We start from the raw sequence: 15052 nt of genomic DNA on the forward strand, positions 1-15052 counted from the left end.
CTGACTGGAGGCCTCCTTCCATCCTCACCCCATCACTGGCACAGAGAACACTATAGCATTAGTGTCCCAGGTGCCAAGGAACCTGGAAGTGTAATTTTCCTAGGGCACCTGAGACCTAATGGTGCCAAGGTGGGAGTTCTGAACTTTTTGTTTTGGCTCAGATTGCAATCTGAGTTGGAGAACAATGATAAAAGATATGGCACTGAGTCTAGTATAAATGCAAGCATTCCGAGAGCACTCAATTTGCATTCCAAACCAGGTAATAATGACTGTTGGCAATATCTTTGCAAACAGCTGTTTAAGCCTTAAGGAGAACCTGCTGGGTATGTTTTATGTAACACCACTCATTCTTTAGCATGAACCCTTGCACCTTGCACTTATTTCCTAGTAACTGCCTAGGAAAATCATAAGGTCTGTGCAAGGGACTGGGTCTCTATTTGCAACCACACTTTATTGTACAGTACTGTGTATTTATTTTGCTAAGTATTTCCATTTGTACACTGAAGAACCTTACCAAGAGTATGAGTGTTCCTATGTAAAGATTACCTAAATTTGCCAATTTTATGAAGTCTCATTAGTTCAACATGATTTTTTTTTCTTTGCACTGTATTTCATAGGTGTCCTACTCCTGGATGTGATGGTTCTGGTCATGTGACTGGAAACTATGCCTCACACAGAAGGTAAGACTCCTACCTTCTAGAATTTTAGGAGTGCATAACCTGAAGGGAAGCATATGATACTTCCTCAGAGGTTAGGGGATCCATGCATGCAACCATGTACATGTGCATGGACATGCGCACTCACACATACAAACAAAAACCTAGAAAATTATATCAAAGGCAAGGGAAATAACTCACTCTGCTTTGTGCACTTGTTTTAGCCTATCTGGTTGTCCTCGGGCCAGGAAAGGTGGCTTGAAAGTGACTCCTACTAAGGAAGAAAAAGAAGACCCTGAACTTAAGTAAGTGGGTAGCAAAGATTTCTCACTTACTATGCCATGTTCAGTTTGATACATCACAAGAACCAGTCAGTTTGGTCTCAGAATCACTAGCATACAAGCATACATATATGTTCCTCTCTTGGAGATATACTGACATTGTGAAATCCATTCCATCTGCATTTTGTGGATTGTCATGCACATTTCATTCCATTATCTGCTCATTAACAGAATCAGATTTTACACAAATATGTCCATACATATTATTTGTACAAAATTATTCTTGCTGAAATCCACACCTAAAAAAGCACACACATACACACTACAGGAGATATGCAGATTCCTGAAAAATATGTATATTCATAATTTATCCTATGGGGAAAATCGCATTTTGCTAGCTTTGCAAAATGTTCACATTATGACTAAATTTTCATAGAATTACACAAAATAAAAAATAGTCTGCAGGTACATGGCACCTGTATGACTTGGAAAAGCTGGTCTGTTGTTCAGTCTGTCAGATTCTTAGAATTTTGAACTTGTCGGAGTTTGTTGTTGTGGATTTTTCCAACATCCTTATCTTCTCCTAAAAATAACTCTAAATATTACCTATAACACTAGCTGTATGGCTCCAAGTGGTGCTGCCCATGAATTAGCCCACAGAATGAGACTCAACAGTTCATTAATAAGGGGAGCTCCTTAACCTAGGGAACAAAGGAAATGTTTGTTCCTTGAGCTGTCTGACGGTTTGTTCTCCTGGAAACTCTCCAAACCAAATGAACTAAATCTCTTTCAAAGCTCTAAGCTTGGTTTACACTTCAGTATGAACCAACCTATTTGCACAGAGTGAACACATATACAATGTGGAACTCAATTTTTAAAAGTGTACCTACTACCACCCATCTGTGTCCCACACATGCATTTCCTGGTGAGTAGAAGAAACATGATTTAAGGACATAGGAAGAGACATGCTGGATCAGCCCTACATCCCATCCAATCCAGCATTCTGTTCATGCAGTGGCAAACCAATTGGCTACAGGATCCTGGGAGCAGGATATCAGGAAGCCTCCACCTACTTACACTGAACTATATTTACCAGTTTGATGCCCATTCCTCCAGTTTAAAGAGATCCATTCAGTGCTCCTCATGCACATTTTTGGCTTTAACTATCCAAAATAATTTGGTGTCATCAGCAAACTTGGCTGCTTCATTGCTGACTCCTAATTTGATATCCTTTATAAATAGGCTGAAAAGCATCGGTCCTGCTATATAACTCTGTGGGACCCACTGTTCCTATCCCTCTATTATTATTCATTCTCACTGTCTGTTTACTATTCTTTAACCAGTTATTGATCCTTGAGAGGACCTCCCTTCTCATTCCATGACTACTCAGTTTGCTCAAGATTCTGAGATGAGGGACTTTGTCAAAAGTCTTTTTGAAGTTCAAGTAACAATGTCTATCAGATCACCCCTTTTCCATGGCAATCTTTGACAATCTCAAAGAAGTCTAAAAGATTACTGAGATAGGACTTACCTTTACAGAAGCCATATTGATTCTTTTCAGCAAGGCTCATCCCTCTGTATGCTTAATGATTCTCTCTTTAATAACACTTTCAGTTTACCCAGAGTAGACACTAAGCCAAGTGGCCTGTAATTTCTTGGCTTCCTTTTAAAAAATTGGTGTTATATTGGCTCTTTTCCAGGCCTTTGGTACAGAGGCTGATCTTAGGAATATGCTATGTATTTTTGTAAGGTCAGCAATCTCATATTTGAACTCTTTACAAACTCTAGGATAAATGCCATTTGGGTCCAGTGCTTTGTTAACTTTCAGTTTCTCACTAACGTTGTGAATTTCATCTCTTGTCAACATCATCTACCTTAATTCCTCAGAATCCCTTCCTGGATGCCTAATTTCAGGAACAGGGATATATTCTTTATCCTCTGCTGTGAAGATAGATAAAAGAATTAATTCCACTCCTCTGCAATCTCCTTATCCTTCTTTAGTACTCTTTTAATTCCATTATCATCCAATGGTCCAACTGCCTTTCTAGCTGGATCCTTTCTTCTGAGATATTTAAAGAATTCTTTGTCATTGCCCTTGATGTTGTTAAAAATCTGCTCCTCAAAATAGGTTTGTGTGTGTGTGTGATTGTCTGCTGGCATCTCCTTTGCACAAGCATGTGCTCTCTTTTGTTTTCTCATTTAAGCAAAATGTATTTCCTGAAAGAAGCCCTTTTCTCCCTAATAGCTGCCTTGATACTGCTCATTAACCATGCCAATGACTTCTTGGACTTCATAGCAGCTTTCCTTACTTGTACTTACATACTATCTGTGCTTCTAATTATTGTGGTTTTGAGTAATCTCAGCATTTTGAAGGGATTTAATCCTTTAGACTCCCCATTTCCTCTTCCTTTTTACCAGATTTCTCATTCTAGAGAAATACTCTGTTAGGAAGTGGAATATGAGAATGTTGGTATTTCTTTGGCTATATTCCACTTAAATATATATTAAATGTGTTTTCAATCATTCAACAACACTTCCCTGTTCATGCTACAGAATACATATCTAGAGATGACCATCTCTTTTTCCTACTCCAAAGGGTTCCATAATGTTTACTATATCCAGATTCTCTTTAAAAACCAGCATTCCAGGTCTTCTACTCGTACATTGGCTCAAAGCCTTCTAACCTTTGCAAAGAAATACCTGAACACACTGCCCTCAGCAGATATCTCTGGTGTGTACAACTTCTGTTTTGGCACTTAGTCATCTTTGACTAGTTATCATGTTTAATTCTATACTCGCTGCCTATTTCTTCCCTGCATGTGGAAAGTCAGAAACCTTTTCATTTTCATTCTTGCTAATGACTTAACTCAAACATAGAAACATAGAAACAGAGCGAGTCAGAAGGGGTCTCCTGGGCCATCTAGTCTGACCTCCAGCATCAGCCAGCTCCGCTCATGAGATGCCCACCATGTGCACGTCCAGCCTATCCTTGAACACCCGCACCGATGGGGCCTCAACGACCTCTCGTGGAAGCCCATTCCACACCCTCGGGGTCCTGACTGTCAGGAAGTGCTTCCTGGCATCCAAATGGAACCTTGAATCCCTGAGCTTTGCTCCGTTGGAGTGCGTCCTGCCTTCCTCTGCAGGGGAGAACAGGTCTCTAACCACCTCCATGTGACATCCCCTCACATACCTGTATGTCGCCAACATATCCCCTCTGAGCCTCCTCTTCTCCAGGCTGAAGAGACCCAGTTCCCTCAGTCTCGCCTCATACCCCATCCCCTGCAAACCGGCCACCAACCTTGTGGCCCTACACTGCACTGACTCTAACCTGGCTATATCCTTTCTGTAATGAGGGGCCCAAAACTGAGCACAATACTCCAGTTGCGGGCACACCAGAGTTGTACAGAGTGGTAGTAATACCTCTCTTGATCTAGAAGCCACACTTCTGGCTATGCAACCAAGGCTGGCGTTCGCCCTCTTGACCACCACATCACACTGCTGACTCATGTTTAGCCTGCAGTCAACCAGTACCCCGAGGTCCCTTTCACAAGTGCTGCTCTCCAGCCACTTGTCACCTAACCTGTACTTATGACACCTATTCCTATGCCCCAAGTGCAAGACCTTGCACTTATCCACATTGAACGTCATCCTGTTGTCTCCTGCCCACTTCCATAGTCTGTCCAGATCCTTTTGGATCTGGAGTACCTGCTCCTCAGTTGTGGCCACTGCTCCAGTTTTAGTGTCATCTGCGAATTTGATCAGCAGACTGTTCACCCCTTCTTCCATGTCATTAATGAAAAGATTAAACAGGATCGACCCCAGGACAGAGCCCTGGGGGACCCCGCTTGTCACTGGCTGCCATCCCAATGATTCCCCGCTAATGGTTACCTTCTGCTTTTGGTCAGTCAACCATGCCCTAATCCACCGGACAGTTTTGGTGAATCCCAAAACTCCTCAGTTTTTCCACCAGGATATCATGGGGCACTTTGTCAAAGGCCTTGCTGAAATCCAGGTATACCACATCCACTGCATCCCCTCAATCTAGCCACTTGCTTCCCAGCTCCTATTGGCTTTCCCGACAAAGTGCTCCATGATGTTGGTTGCATAGCCAGAAGTGTGAGAAGTTTGCAAGAAATTAAAAGCAACAACAGTTTGAATTTAGACTAAAAGCAAGCATTTAGACTAAAACCCTAATCAAAACTTCTATGCCACCCCGAGGCTTCAGCGAATGGGGCGGCATAGAAATTTTCTAAATAAATAAATAAAACTAATCTGGGAAAGCCTGTCAGAAGAGAGCTATATCTTTAACTCCCCATTACATTACATGTCATTGGTACCAGCAGGTAGCATGGCCCCTGATTCCACCCAAGCACTATCTCCAATGCTATCTAGACCATGTATGATATGCACAACCTTTGCATCAGGCAGGAACTTTACCATGTGGGCATACATGTTCATTGTAGACATGGGTATCTATGCATCTAAAGCAGGATTTACTTTAGGGTGTTAATTTACAATTTACAGATATTATTGTGCTGAGTGATTTCCCACTGCAGTAGATTCCTGCTGCGGATGATGGTTGAGCACTCTCCATGATGAGCATGACTGGCTTGCCCCATGGTCATACCCAAGATATTTAAAGAAATTTAAAGTGGTGTTCAAAGAGCAGTCATAATGTGTAGATCAGTTCCAGGCTTGGTGCTTGGATTCCTATTGCCTATTGCCTCTTCTAGACTTCTGCATGACTTATAAATGGTTCTAAGCAGTACGGTGCAAAGAGGCAGGGGGCAAGCATAAAGACACATGTCGTTTGTGGAAAAAAATATGCCCAGAGAGCGCTTCCCATTCCCAGAAATGATTCATGCAGATGTATAAATAAAAAATATTCTGTAAATACTCCTCATTTTTTCATTCTAAGTATGATCGGTTTCTGTGGAATGTATTGCTTTCTTTTATTAATTTCATTTTTATTTTCAATATTTATATCCTGTATTTGGGGGTGGGTGGGGGGAGATGAACATCTTTATGAATGCACTTACAAAACTAATTAAAAAAACAGTTTCGTGTAATTAAAATTAACCAGACAAGCCTTAAAACTCTAAATGCAAAATAGCAGTATAAAATTGTGGCGTCTACCATAAAACAAGGTAATCGGTTATTAAGCGCCTTCTGAAATTAAATGTTCTTCAAAACCCATCTAACAAGTTTCCCAGGGGAGCAGATTTCATAGCTATGGGAGCAACCATTATAAAATCCCTACCCCTGTTGCTTGCCAATTGGATTTTAGTTAAGAGCAAGTCTGTTATGGTTATGGTACCTTGTGCCAGTATGGTGGAGATAAGAGGGACACTAGTGCCCACAGAAGCAAACCTACAACATAGCCCTGCTGTTGTCTGCTGTGACATGCATAGGGTTCCAAACATCAGCCTCTTACCACTTACTGCTTTCTTTCTGGAAACAGAAATATACCTGGGATGTAAAATGTTCCCAAAATCTATTAATGTTGCCTTTTTTCCCTGAACAAACAAATGCTCTGAAGGTATAAAACCTGCACAAGGATTTTTCTATTTTAAACTGGTCTAGGGAAGCAGGGTTAGTCTGAGTGTCAGTAGACTGGTCCAAATCATGGTATATCATTGGGCAACATGTACATCATGCTATTTGTTTCTTCTATTACTTTTCCTAAGAATTGGTGTTCAAAACATACTGCTTCAAACACCACAGATACAGATCTTTATCGGACATTTTTGTATCCCAGAATACATTGAAAAATGCCTTGCGGTAGTAAAATGTTACCCACAAATGCATTTGTGTGTGTTAATTCATATCTGGGACATGCATGGAGTTGTAGGACTTGTTCTGGTTAAACTAGCATAGGATTGCACCCTTAGGGTTCAAGTCCTTAAGAAGTAGTGAAATGGTGTAACAGTTTCACTTCTCTCAACACATACATATACACACACCCAAATAGATGGTGTGGCTCAAAAATGAATAAATGAATAAGTGATAAATGAAGATTTCTGCATTGGTAAGATATAAAGCTTGCATTGTTGCCAATCTTATGCTTTCCTCTTGCGTATACACATCACTTTGCCCAATGGTAGGGCCTACCAAAGGAGACAAGTGAGATTGGCACAAAAGATGCTGGAGCTTTTCTCTACAAGAGGCATTGATTGTTCATGCATGATTTCCTTCTCATTGTAGTTTGTAGGTGCTTTCTATGATAGTGTCATGCTGTAGGGCCTCTCTTAAGTTTTCCAAGCATTTGCACAGCTTTTCTTTCAGAGTGAGGAACGTGTAGCATTATCTGGAAATGGCAGAATGAACTAGAATGGAAAGTTCAAGTAGTTTTGAAATTCTACTGTAACACAGCATCATCTTGTGATTGTGTAATGGAACATGTAATATGTGTCCAGCCAGTGTGGCATAGTGGTTTGAGTGCTGAACTGGGTCTCAGGAGATCTGGATTCTATTCCCCAGTCAGCCCTGAAGCCCTGAAGGCTTTGGAATAGCCATGAACTTTTCAGGTAGGCTACTTATTGGGTTGTTGTTGTGAGGATAAAATGGAGAAGAAAAGAACCTTGTAAGATGCCTTGGGTTCCTTTGCAAGAGAAAGAAAGGTGGGGTATAAATGCAGTGTAATAATAATGCTAGTAGTAGTGGTATAGAAGGCAGAGAAATAAATGCTAGGAGGAGAACATGCTTAAAGGAGCTGATCTTAATCTCACAAAGAATTCAGAAGCAGAAGCCTTGGTGACATGGTAGGTTAAAAGTCTCAGGCAGATACACACTAAATTTTGTATGTGCCTAACTCCCAGGTTTGTGCGTATTTCCCACTTTTCTACTTAAATATAAAAATTCACAACATTTTCACAAGTGATGCTAATGCTGTATACCCAGCTGGAGCTTGCTGGGAATTGTAGGACTTTTTTCTGTCAAAACATAGATAGGATTGTGCCCTTAGCACTCCTACAAAGCATGTGCTGTATTCATAAGATCTTTTTCCCCCTTGAACTGTTAGAAATGCTGCAAGGGCGCCTTCCCCTGCTGTACTTGGTAAAAGTAAAACAAAATAACATCAGTTTCACTGTGCTTCTATAGATGTCCAGTGCTAGGCTGTGATGGCCAAGGCCATATATCAGGTAAATACACTTCTCACCGCACTGCTTCGGGTTGCCCTCTGGCTGCCAAGAGACAGAAGGAGAGTCCTCTCAATGGGTCTTCGCTGCCCTGGAAGCTGAACAAGCAAGAGCTGCCACACTGTCCTTTGCCAGGCTGCAACGGACTGGGTCATGTTAATAACGTTTTTGTCACCCACAGAAGGTATCACTTTGTCTCTTTATGCCTTTCTCTATTTTTTCTTAGCTAATATCTGTAATATGTAATACAGTTTTATGAATGCAATAACTGAAACTAGTAAACTGAGAGGGAAAGGGGGTTGGATTTTGCTTGACTCCTGAATTAATCATAATATTTCCCCTGGATAACAGATGTCCAGGATCTTTCAAGATCTCTTTGGTTTTATAGTTGCTGCCCAGTCCTTTATATATCTAGCTAGAATATAGAAAATGCACAAATATTACTCTTTAGGCTTAAAAATCTTATGTTTAGGCTTCAAATCCTTTTAAAGGGCAGGATTTAACATCTTATTACTGAATTATTATTTTCATTACCTTTGCTGTCAGCAAATGTTGTGCTGTTATTGAGTATGTACCAGGTTCTGGTTCGAAAAGACAGTTAATGTTCCTCCAACAAGAAATGACCCTGGATTTTGTACTGTGGCTTTGCGTTGTGCCACTGCTTCTGCTCAAGTTGCAGCCACCATCAAAGCATACCCACTATGCAAAATTCAAGAAGGAGGCAATGGCAGGAAGGGGGCTGGAAACCATTCTCTTACAACAGAGACATTTCAGCTATTCAGTGAACAGTTAAGCCACTGGTGGCACTCAGATGCCCCTGGGAACACTGTAGTAAACATTATCATAGGGTGCAGCAGCACAAGAAATTGTACTAATGAGATCTTTGAAGCTGAGATGCAGCAATCAAAATATGTCTCAACTTTCATATAGGTCCCCTTTCCTACTCTTTTCAGTTTGTCTGGATGTCCTCTGAATGCACAAGCCTTAAAAAAGGGGAAAATATCTGAAGAGCTCGTGACCGTCAAGTTGAAAGCAAGTGGAGGTAAGGAGGAGGTGTGACTAATTAATGCTATTATACTGAATCAGGCCATAGATTTATCTTTGCCCAGGGCTGTCTCCTCTACTCTGTTGTCTTATGCTTTGTCTATTGTAATATGCAGTTAAGTAGTTTCGGACTTATGGTGATTCTGTGAGAATCACAGAATGTCTTGTTCTTGACAGCCCAGCCCAGCTTTTGTAAACTCAGGGCCCATCCATCTCTTGTTTGACATTTTCTTCTTCTTCTCCCTTCAACTTAGCTTAGCATTATTGTCTTCTTCACTTTTCTCATATGTGCAGTAAATACAGCAGCCTCAGCATTGCCCTTTTTGCTTCTAGGAAAAGCTCTGGCTTGATTTGATCTGGGACCCACTTGCTTATCTTTCTATCAGGTCAGAGCATTTGCAAAGCTCTTCTCCAGCACCATGTTTCATACACATCAATTTTCTTCCTGTCAGTTTTCTTCACTGCCCAGCTTTCATGCCCATACAGAGTCCAATTTTCCACCTAGAAGATAACATTTAACCAGAGATGCTGAGCATTCAAACTAGAACTTTCTGTAAGGAAAGACAGCCCTTCTCTGATCAAAATATAGTACAGGTTTAATTGATTTAAAACATGGGCTTTAAACATTACTTTCCTCTACAATTATTCTGTGCCTTTCCTTTCACAAATGGATGGTGCTCAGGCTTGTTCTTCAACATACACCAGCACTGGATTAATTCCTTCCTCACCCCACCTACTTCTCTTTATTTCTTACCTCTAATTAACATTAATTAATTTAATTTATCATATGTTGAGAAATGCTTACTGCAAAGGGACAAATGAAATTAAGTCACAGAATTTTAAAACTGAAAGGCACCTTAGAAGTCATCTAGTCCAAAGCATCCGCTCTACAGTGCAGGGTGTAACTGTTGCAACCTTGGCAGACAGCTGCCCCACTCTGCTTGAATGCCTCCTCTGTCCATGGGTGTAGACACAATCCATCTTTGTATTTCTGATTCTTCATAAAATTAGCACAATAGATACTCCCTGGCCTGACTTTATTATTTACAGACATACCTCATTCTTTCCTAGCAACACTGAGAGACATTTTCTTTATTAGCAATAGCCAGTGAAATTGTAGAGAACAGGGTAAGAGGAAGGAGAACATCTAAATGTACCTGTAACCAATAGCAGCTGTCATGGAGGTAAAGCTTATGCATACACTGAAGATGGTGCTCCACCCTTCTATCAAGAGCTATCTGCTAATCAGCAAAAGAAAGGAATGGATCTTTAATGTCTTCCTTGACATCCCCACACCAGTGGTTACAGATAATGGCAAGGACTTCCCTCCCATCAGGATTGACACAGTATTTCACTGGCTGCTGTGGCTCTTCAGCCTTGTTTAGACCTTTAATTTGCTGTACTTGCTACCAAAGATAGCTATATCTCATGGCTAAACTACCTGCTATGGAACAGATGATCCTAACATTTTTTTAACCTCAAAGTAAGTCTGCTGACCCTGATCTAGGCCAACACATGCAAGCAGGGAGATTTACATCTTTCCATTCAGTCAACTCCCTTACTAAATTCCTCCCCCATGTGGAGCTAAAAAAGAAAGGAAAACTCCACCAGCAGAAAATGAGCTTTCCCTCTTTAGTCTTTCTGTCTCCCCCTCTCCCTTTCCGTGTGTGTGTGTGTGTGTGTGTGTGCGCGCGCGCGTGTGCATGTGTAAATGTGTGTTAGAGGAGAAATAGGTTGGATGGGAGGATGGGAAAGTTTAAACTTCCCCTACCTGCCTGGGTGGGTCCAGATCCAAATAAGAGCAAGCATGCTTACCTAAATATAAATAAATAAATAAATAAATTTAAAGTTTTTATATGCCATCCCCATTGCTATATTGCCTCGGGATGGCTCACAACAACAAATAAATAAAACAAATAGAATTACAATTACAATTAAAACTTGGAAACACACTGGCTGCATAATTAAAACTATAAATATTAAAGATTATTAAAATACTGTTTGAATATAAAGGTCTTGGCCTGGCGCTGAAAAACAAATAATGACGGCACCGGGCGGACTTCTCTGAGGAGCGTATTCCACAGATGGGGCATCACCACAGAGAAAGTCCTCCTCCGGGTACTCTGCTTCCTGATATCTCTTATGGAAGGCTCCTGGAGGAGAGCCTCTGCTGCCGATTTCAAGGGGCGGGAGGGCAAATATGGCCACAGGTGTTCCTTCAGGTATCCGGGTCCCAAGCTGTTAAGGGCTTTATAAGTAATTACCAACATCTTGAATTGAGCCCGGACTTCGATGGGAAGCCAGTGAAGCTGGTAGAGGACTGGGGTTGTATGAGAATAATGCCCAGTTCTCGTCAGCAACCTGGCTGCTCTATTTTGCACCATCTGAAGTATCCGGACTGTCTTCAAGGGCAGCCCCACGTAGAGCGTGTTACAGAAATCCAACCAGGAAGTAACCAATGCATGCATCACTATCGCTAGGCAGTCATCCTCCAGGTAGGGATGCAGCTGATGGAGGGGCAGGCACCCGGCCGTCCTTCAAAGAGGCGTTGATGACCTCCTGGATCCAGGAACCAATCCCGTGTTTGGCTTTGGATAGTAGCCACGATGGGCAGGGGTCCAGCACACAGGTGGTGGTACGTACTTGTCCAAGCATCTTGTCCATGTCATCAGGCCACAATAACTGGAACTCATCCAACAATGTTTGACCAGACGGTAACATTGGCACCTCCCCTAAGGAATCTGAGTCACTAGTGAAGTCCAGCTCGTGACGAATTTGAGAGACTTTCTCCTTCAAGTGCTGGGCAAAGTTGTCACAGTGGGTTATTGAGGGTGGTACAGGATCTTTCTTGGGGCCTGGCTGTACCAGCCCCTGTACCACCCGAAAAAGTTCCGCTGGATGGCACTGTGAGGAGGCAATGGAAGTGGAGAAGAATTTCTTCTTCGCCACCCTCACTGCCACAGCATAGGCCCAATAATGGGCTCTTAAGTGTGTTTGGTCAGATTCATCCCAAGATTTTCTCCACCTACGCTCTTGTCATCTCCCAACCCACTTCATCACCTGTAATTCAGGTATGTACCAAGGGGATGAACGGGCTCTGCCTGGCGGGAGAGGACGCTTAGGAGCTATTGTGTCAATAGCTCTGGTCTTTTCCCCATTCCACAGTTTGACCAGAGCATCAACAGGAGCGTCAGCTTTATCAACTGGAAACTCCCCCAGAGCTTTCAGGAATCCATCCGGATCCATCTGGCTCCGAGGGTGGACCCACACAATAGGGTCCACACCCTTACAGAGGGAAAGGCCGCCATCGAGCTCGAACCTCACAAGGAAGTGGTCTGACCATGACAGGGGAGTCAGACACAAATTCCTCAGCCTCAGATCACTCTCTTCCTGCCCTGTCGAGAAAACCAGGTCCAGCATGTGTCCACGTTCATGGGTCGGGCCAATGACATGTTGAGACAGCCCCATGGCCATCATGAAGGCCATGAAGTCATGAGCCGCCCCGGTCAGATCAGTCTCGGCATGGAGATTGAAGTCCCCCAAGACCAGCATCCTGGGAGTCTTCAACACCAGGTCTGAGACAATCTCCGTCGGCTCAGGCAGGGAGTCTGTTGGGCAGAAGGGTGCACGGTACACCAGCAGAATCCCTAATCTGTCTTGGTTGCCCAACGCCTAGTAAAGGCACTCTAGACCTGGTCTTGAGAGGACAGGAAGCTCCGCAAGCTCGATGAATTAAAGCGATCCCCCTCCCCTCCCCCCTGGGCATGGCCGATGCTGAACCAGAAACCCGGGCGGGCACAATTGAGAGAGGGATACGTCCCCGCCCTCCCGCCCAGGTCTCTGTGATGCAAGCCAGGTCGGCCCCCTCATCCACAATTAAATCGTGGATAAGGCATGTTTTATTATGGACCAACCTGGCATTAAGTAACAGCACCGTCAGGCCCGAGGGGCTGTTGATAAGCATACCCGGAACCTTCCGGCTGGGGGAATAACCAGAAGGGGGGACAGGTGTCAACCGTCTGTCCCTCCTTCTTATATGCGGACCTGTTAAACCCGTATATGTGTGTGTGTGTGTGTGTGTGTGTGTGTGTGTGTGTGTGTGTATTCATTCATTCATTCATTCATTCCGCAGAACACATATTTAACACAGTGTGCAGTTTAGCTTTCAAACTCTCAGTTAAGAGCAACTATAATCTACAGGGAAACATTCAAAATGAGTAGCCATTTCACAACTGGCTCTAAAATCCACTCTGGATCGAGGCAAAGAAGCAAACAGCACAGCAGAAAGTCAAACAATCCAGTGATGCCACATGTAAATATCCCTGGGCCACTTGGAGCTATCTCAGTGCCAAAGAGAAGGCCATGGCTGCCTTCTGCTTCTGATAGGACTTAAGAAAGCTTTAATACTGATACTGGTAAGTGTAGAAGTAAAATGTAAGCATTCAGAGGGAGATATGGATATTTTACCAGTTTAGCCTAAGATACATGTCTTATAATCTGTAAGGTTAGTTATAAAGGTTAGTATTTCCCAATCTCTTCAGGCAGGTACTATTTTGCACATGATTTGGTTCATTGCATTTCTTGTGTAGGTTTAGAGAATGAGGAGGAAATCAGACATTTGGATGAAGAAATAAAAGAACTGAATGAATCCAACCTTAAAATTGAAGCTGACATGATGAAACTTCAAACTCAGGTAAAAGAGAAAAAAGAAAGAAAACATATGACAGAGTCCTAAGAATAAATACCTCCTATTCTGACATTGTAGTGTATTTCCAAGAATGGTGACTACTGCTATAGTTTGTACATAGAGAACTGTGCTTGTACTCCATGCCATGCTCCCCATAATTGCACTCCCCATAATTGCACCCATTTTAGCAGTGTGCAAGCTGAGCAGACTTATGTAAGAATCATGGAAAATGTGCTGGTTATTGTTGTGCTCAGTGAAGGCTAAGCAATTTCTAAGAGGCTTTGCATTGCTCTTGACCCATATAATATAAACCATTTCTTTTCAAAAAAATGAACTCTACCGGTCAACAAGATGATGCCGTCTTATGCAGAACCTTCCTGAATACTGGTCTGTCTACTCCAGTACTGCTTTCTCTGGCAAGCTGTAGCTCTTCGAGATCTCAACAGAAGTCTTTCCCATTCCTGTTGCTTAAATGCCTAGAGATACCAAAAATGAACCTCTGCTTCACTACTTGGTGTTCTACCACTATTGTCTCCTCAGACCTCTGGAGCATTGTCTCTTTCTTTTGACATTGTTGCTGAATATCCTTGTTTGTACAGCAATATGAACTTGCACCCATGTATGTGGTCAACCTGGAAAAGGTGAGACAAGACAAGGGGTACTATGAGTAGGAAAAGGAATATATCAGTTCTTAGATGGGATTGGGTTTTTTTCTGAAGTATCTTTTGTTTATGTTTTGGTGACATCCAAACTGGGCTACTATAATGCACTTTACTTGGTACTTTAAAGATGGTTCAAAAACATCAACTCGTGCAGAATTCGGCTACTTGGATTTTGGTGAGCTGGGATTTTGGCCCATGAAGCACGTATGCAGAGCCAGCCCAAATACAGAAAACTAGAAATTTGCTCAATTAAGATACATGAGGCAGTTCAAGTAAAGCTGCAATTCTATGCCCACTTACCTGGTAATCAGCCCTACTGAAATAAATGGAAATGAGTAGACATACCCAGGATTGCACAGCTAATGTCAGGTTTCCATTGATATTTATAAGTGATGTGAAGGTAAATTTTTTCAGTGTATTTTCCACCACTATATATTTCCATGGAAACTTTTTCCAGTTGACAAATCTATTGTTTGATTTTTAAAAATAACAGAAACTTCATTTGTTAAATTTCAGTTAATTCATTTGTTTCCTTTAAAATCTAAGTAGTAAGCTTAATATGTCATTAAGTTGTTGTGTC

General features: G+C 42.1%; 1 protein-coding gene across 2 annotated transcripts in view; it reads left to right on the forward strand.

Moving 5' to 3' along the window:
• The window catches only part of ST18 (ST18 C2H2C-type zinc finger transcription factor), a 149716-nt gene that overhangs the window by 132183 nt on the left and 2481 nt on the right, over positions 1–15052 (forward strand). For both annotated transcript variants that reach the window (XM_044424131.1, XM_044424132.1), the window contains 5 exons: positions 618–680; positions 881–961; positions 8042–8263; positions 9033–9121; positions 13713–13816. In XM_044424131.1, the coding sequence (XP_044280066.1) occupies positions 618–680; positions 881–961; positions 8042–8263; positions 9033–9121; positions 13713–13816 (559 nt within the window). The remainder of the gene's footprint in view (positions 1–617; positions 681–880; positions 962–8041; positions 8264–9032; positions 9122–13712; positions 13817–15052) is intronic.

Source organism: Varanus komodoensis, unplaced genomic scaffold (genome assembly GCF_004798865.1).
Source record: "Varanus komodoensis strain SLA01 unplaced genomic scaffold, ASM479886v1 scaffold14_1, whole genome shotgun sequence".
Taxonomy (NCBI): domain Eukaryota; kingdom Metazoa; phylum Chordata; class Lepidosauria; order Squamata; family Varanidae; genus Varanus; species Varanus komodoensis.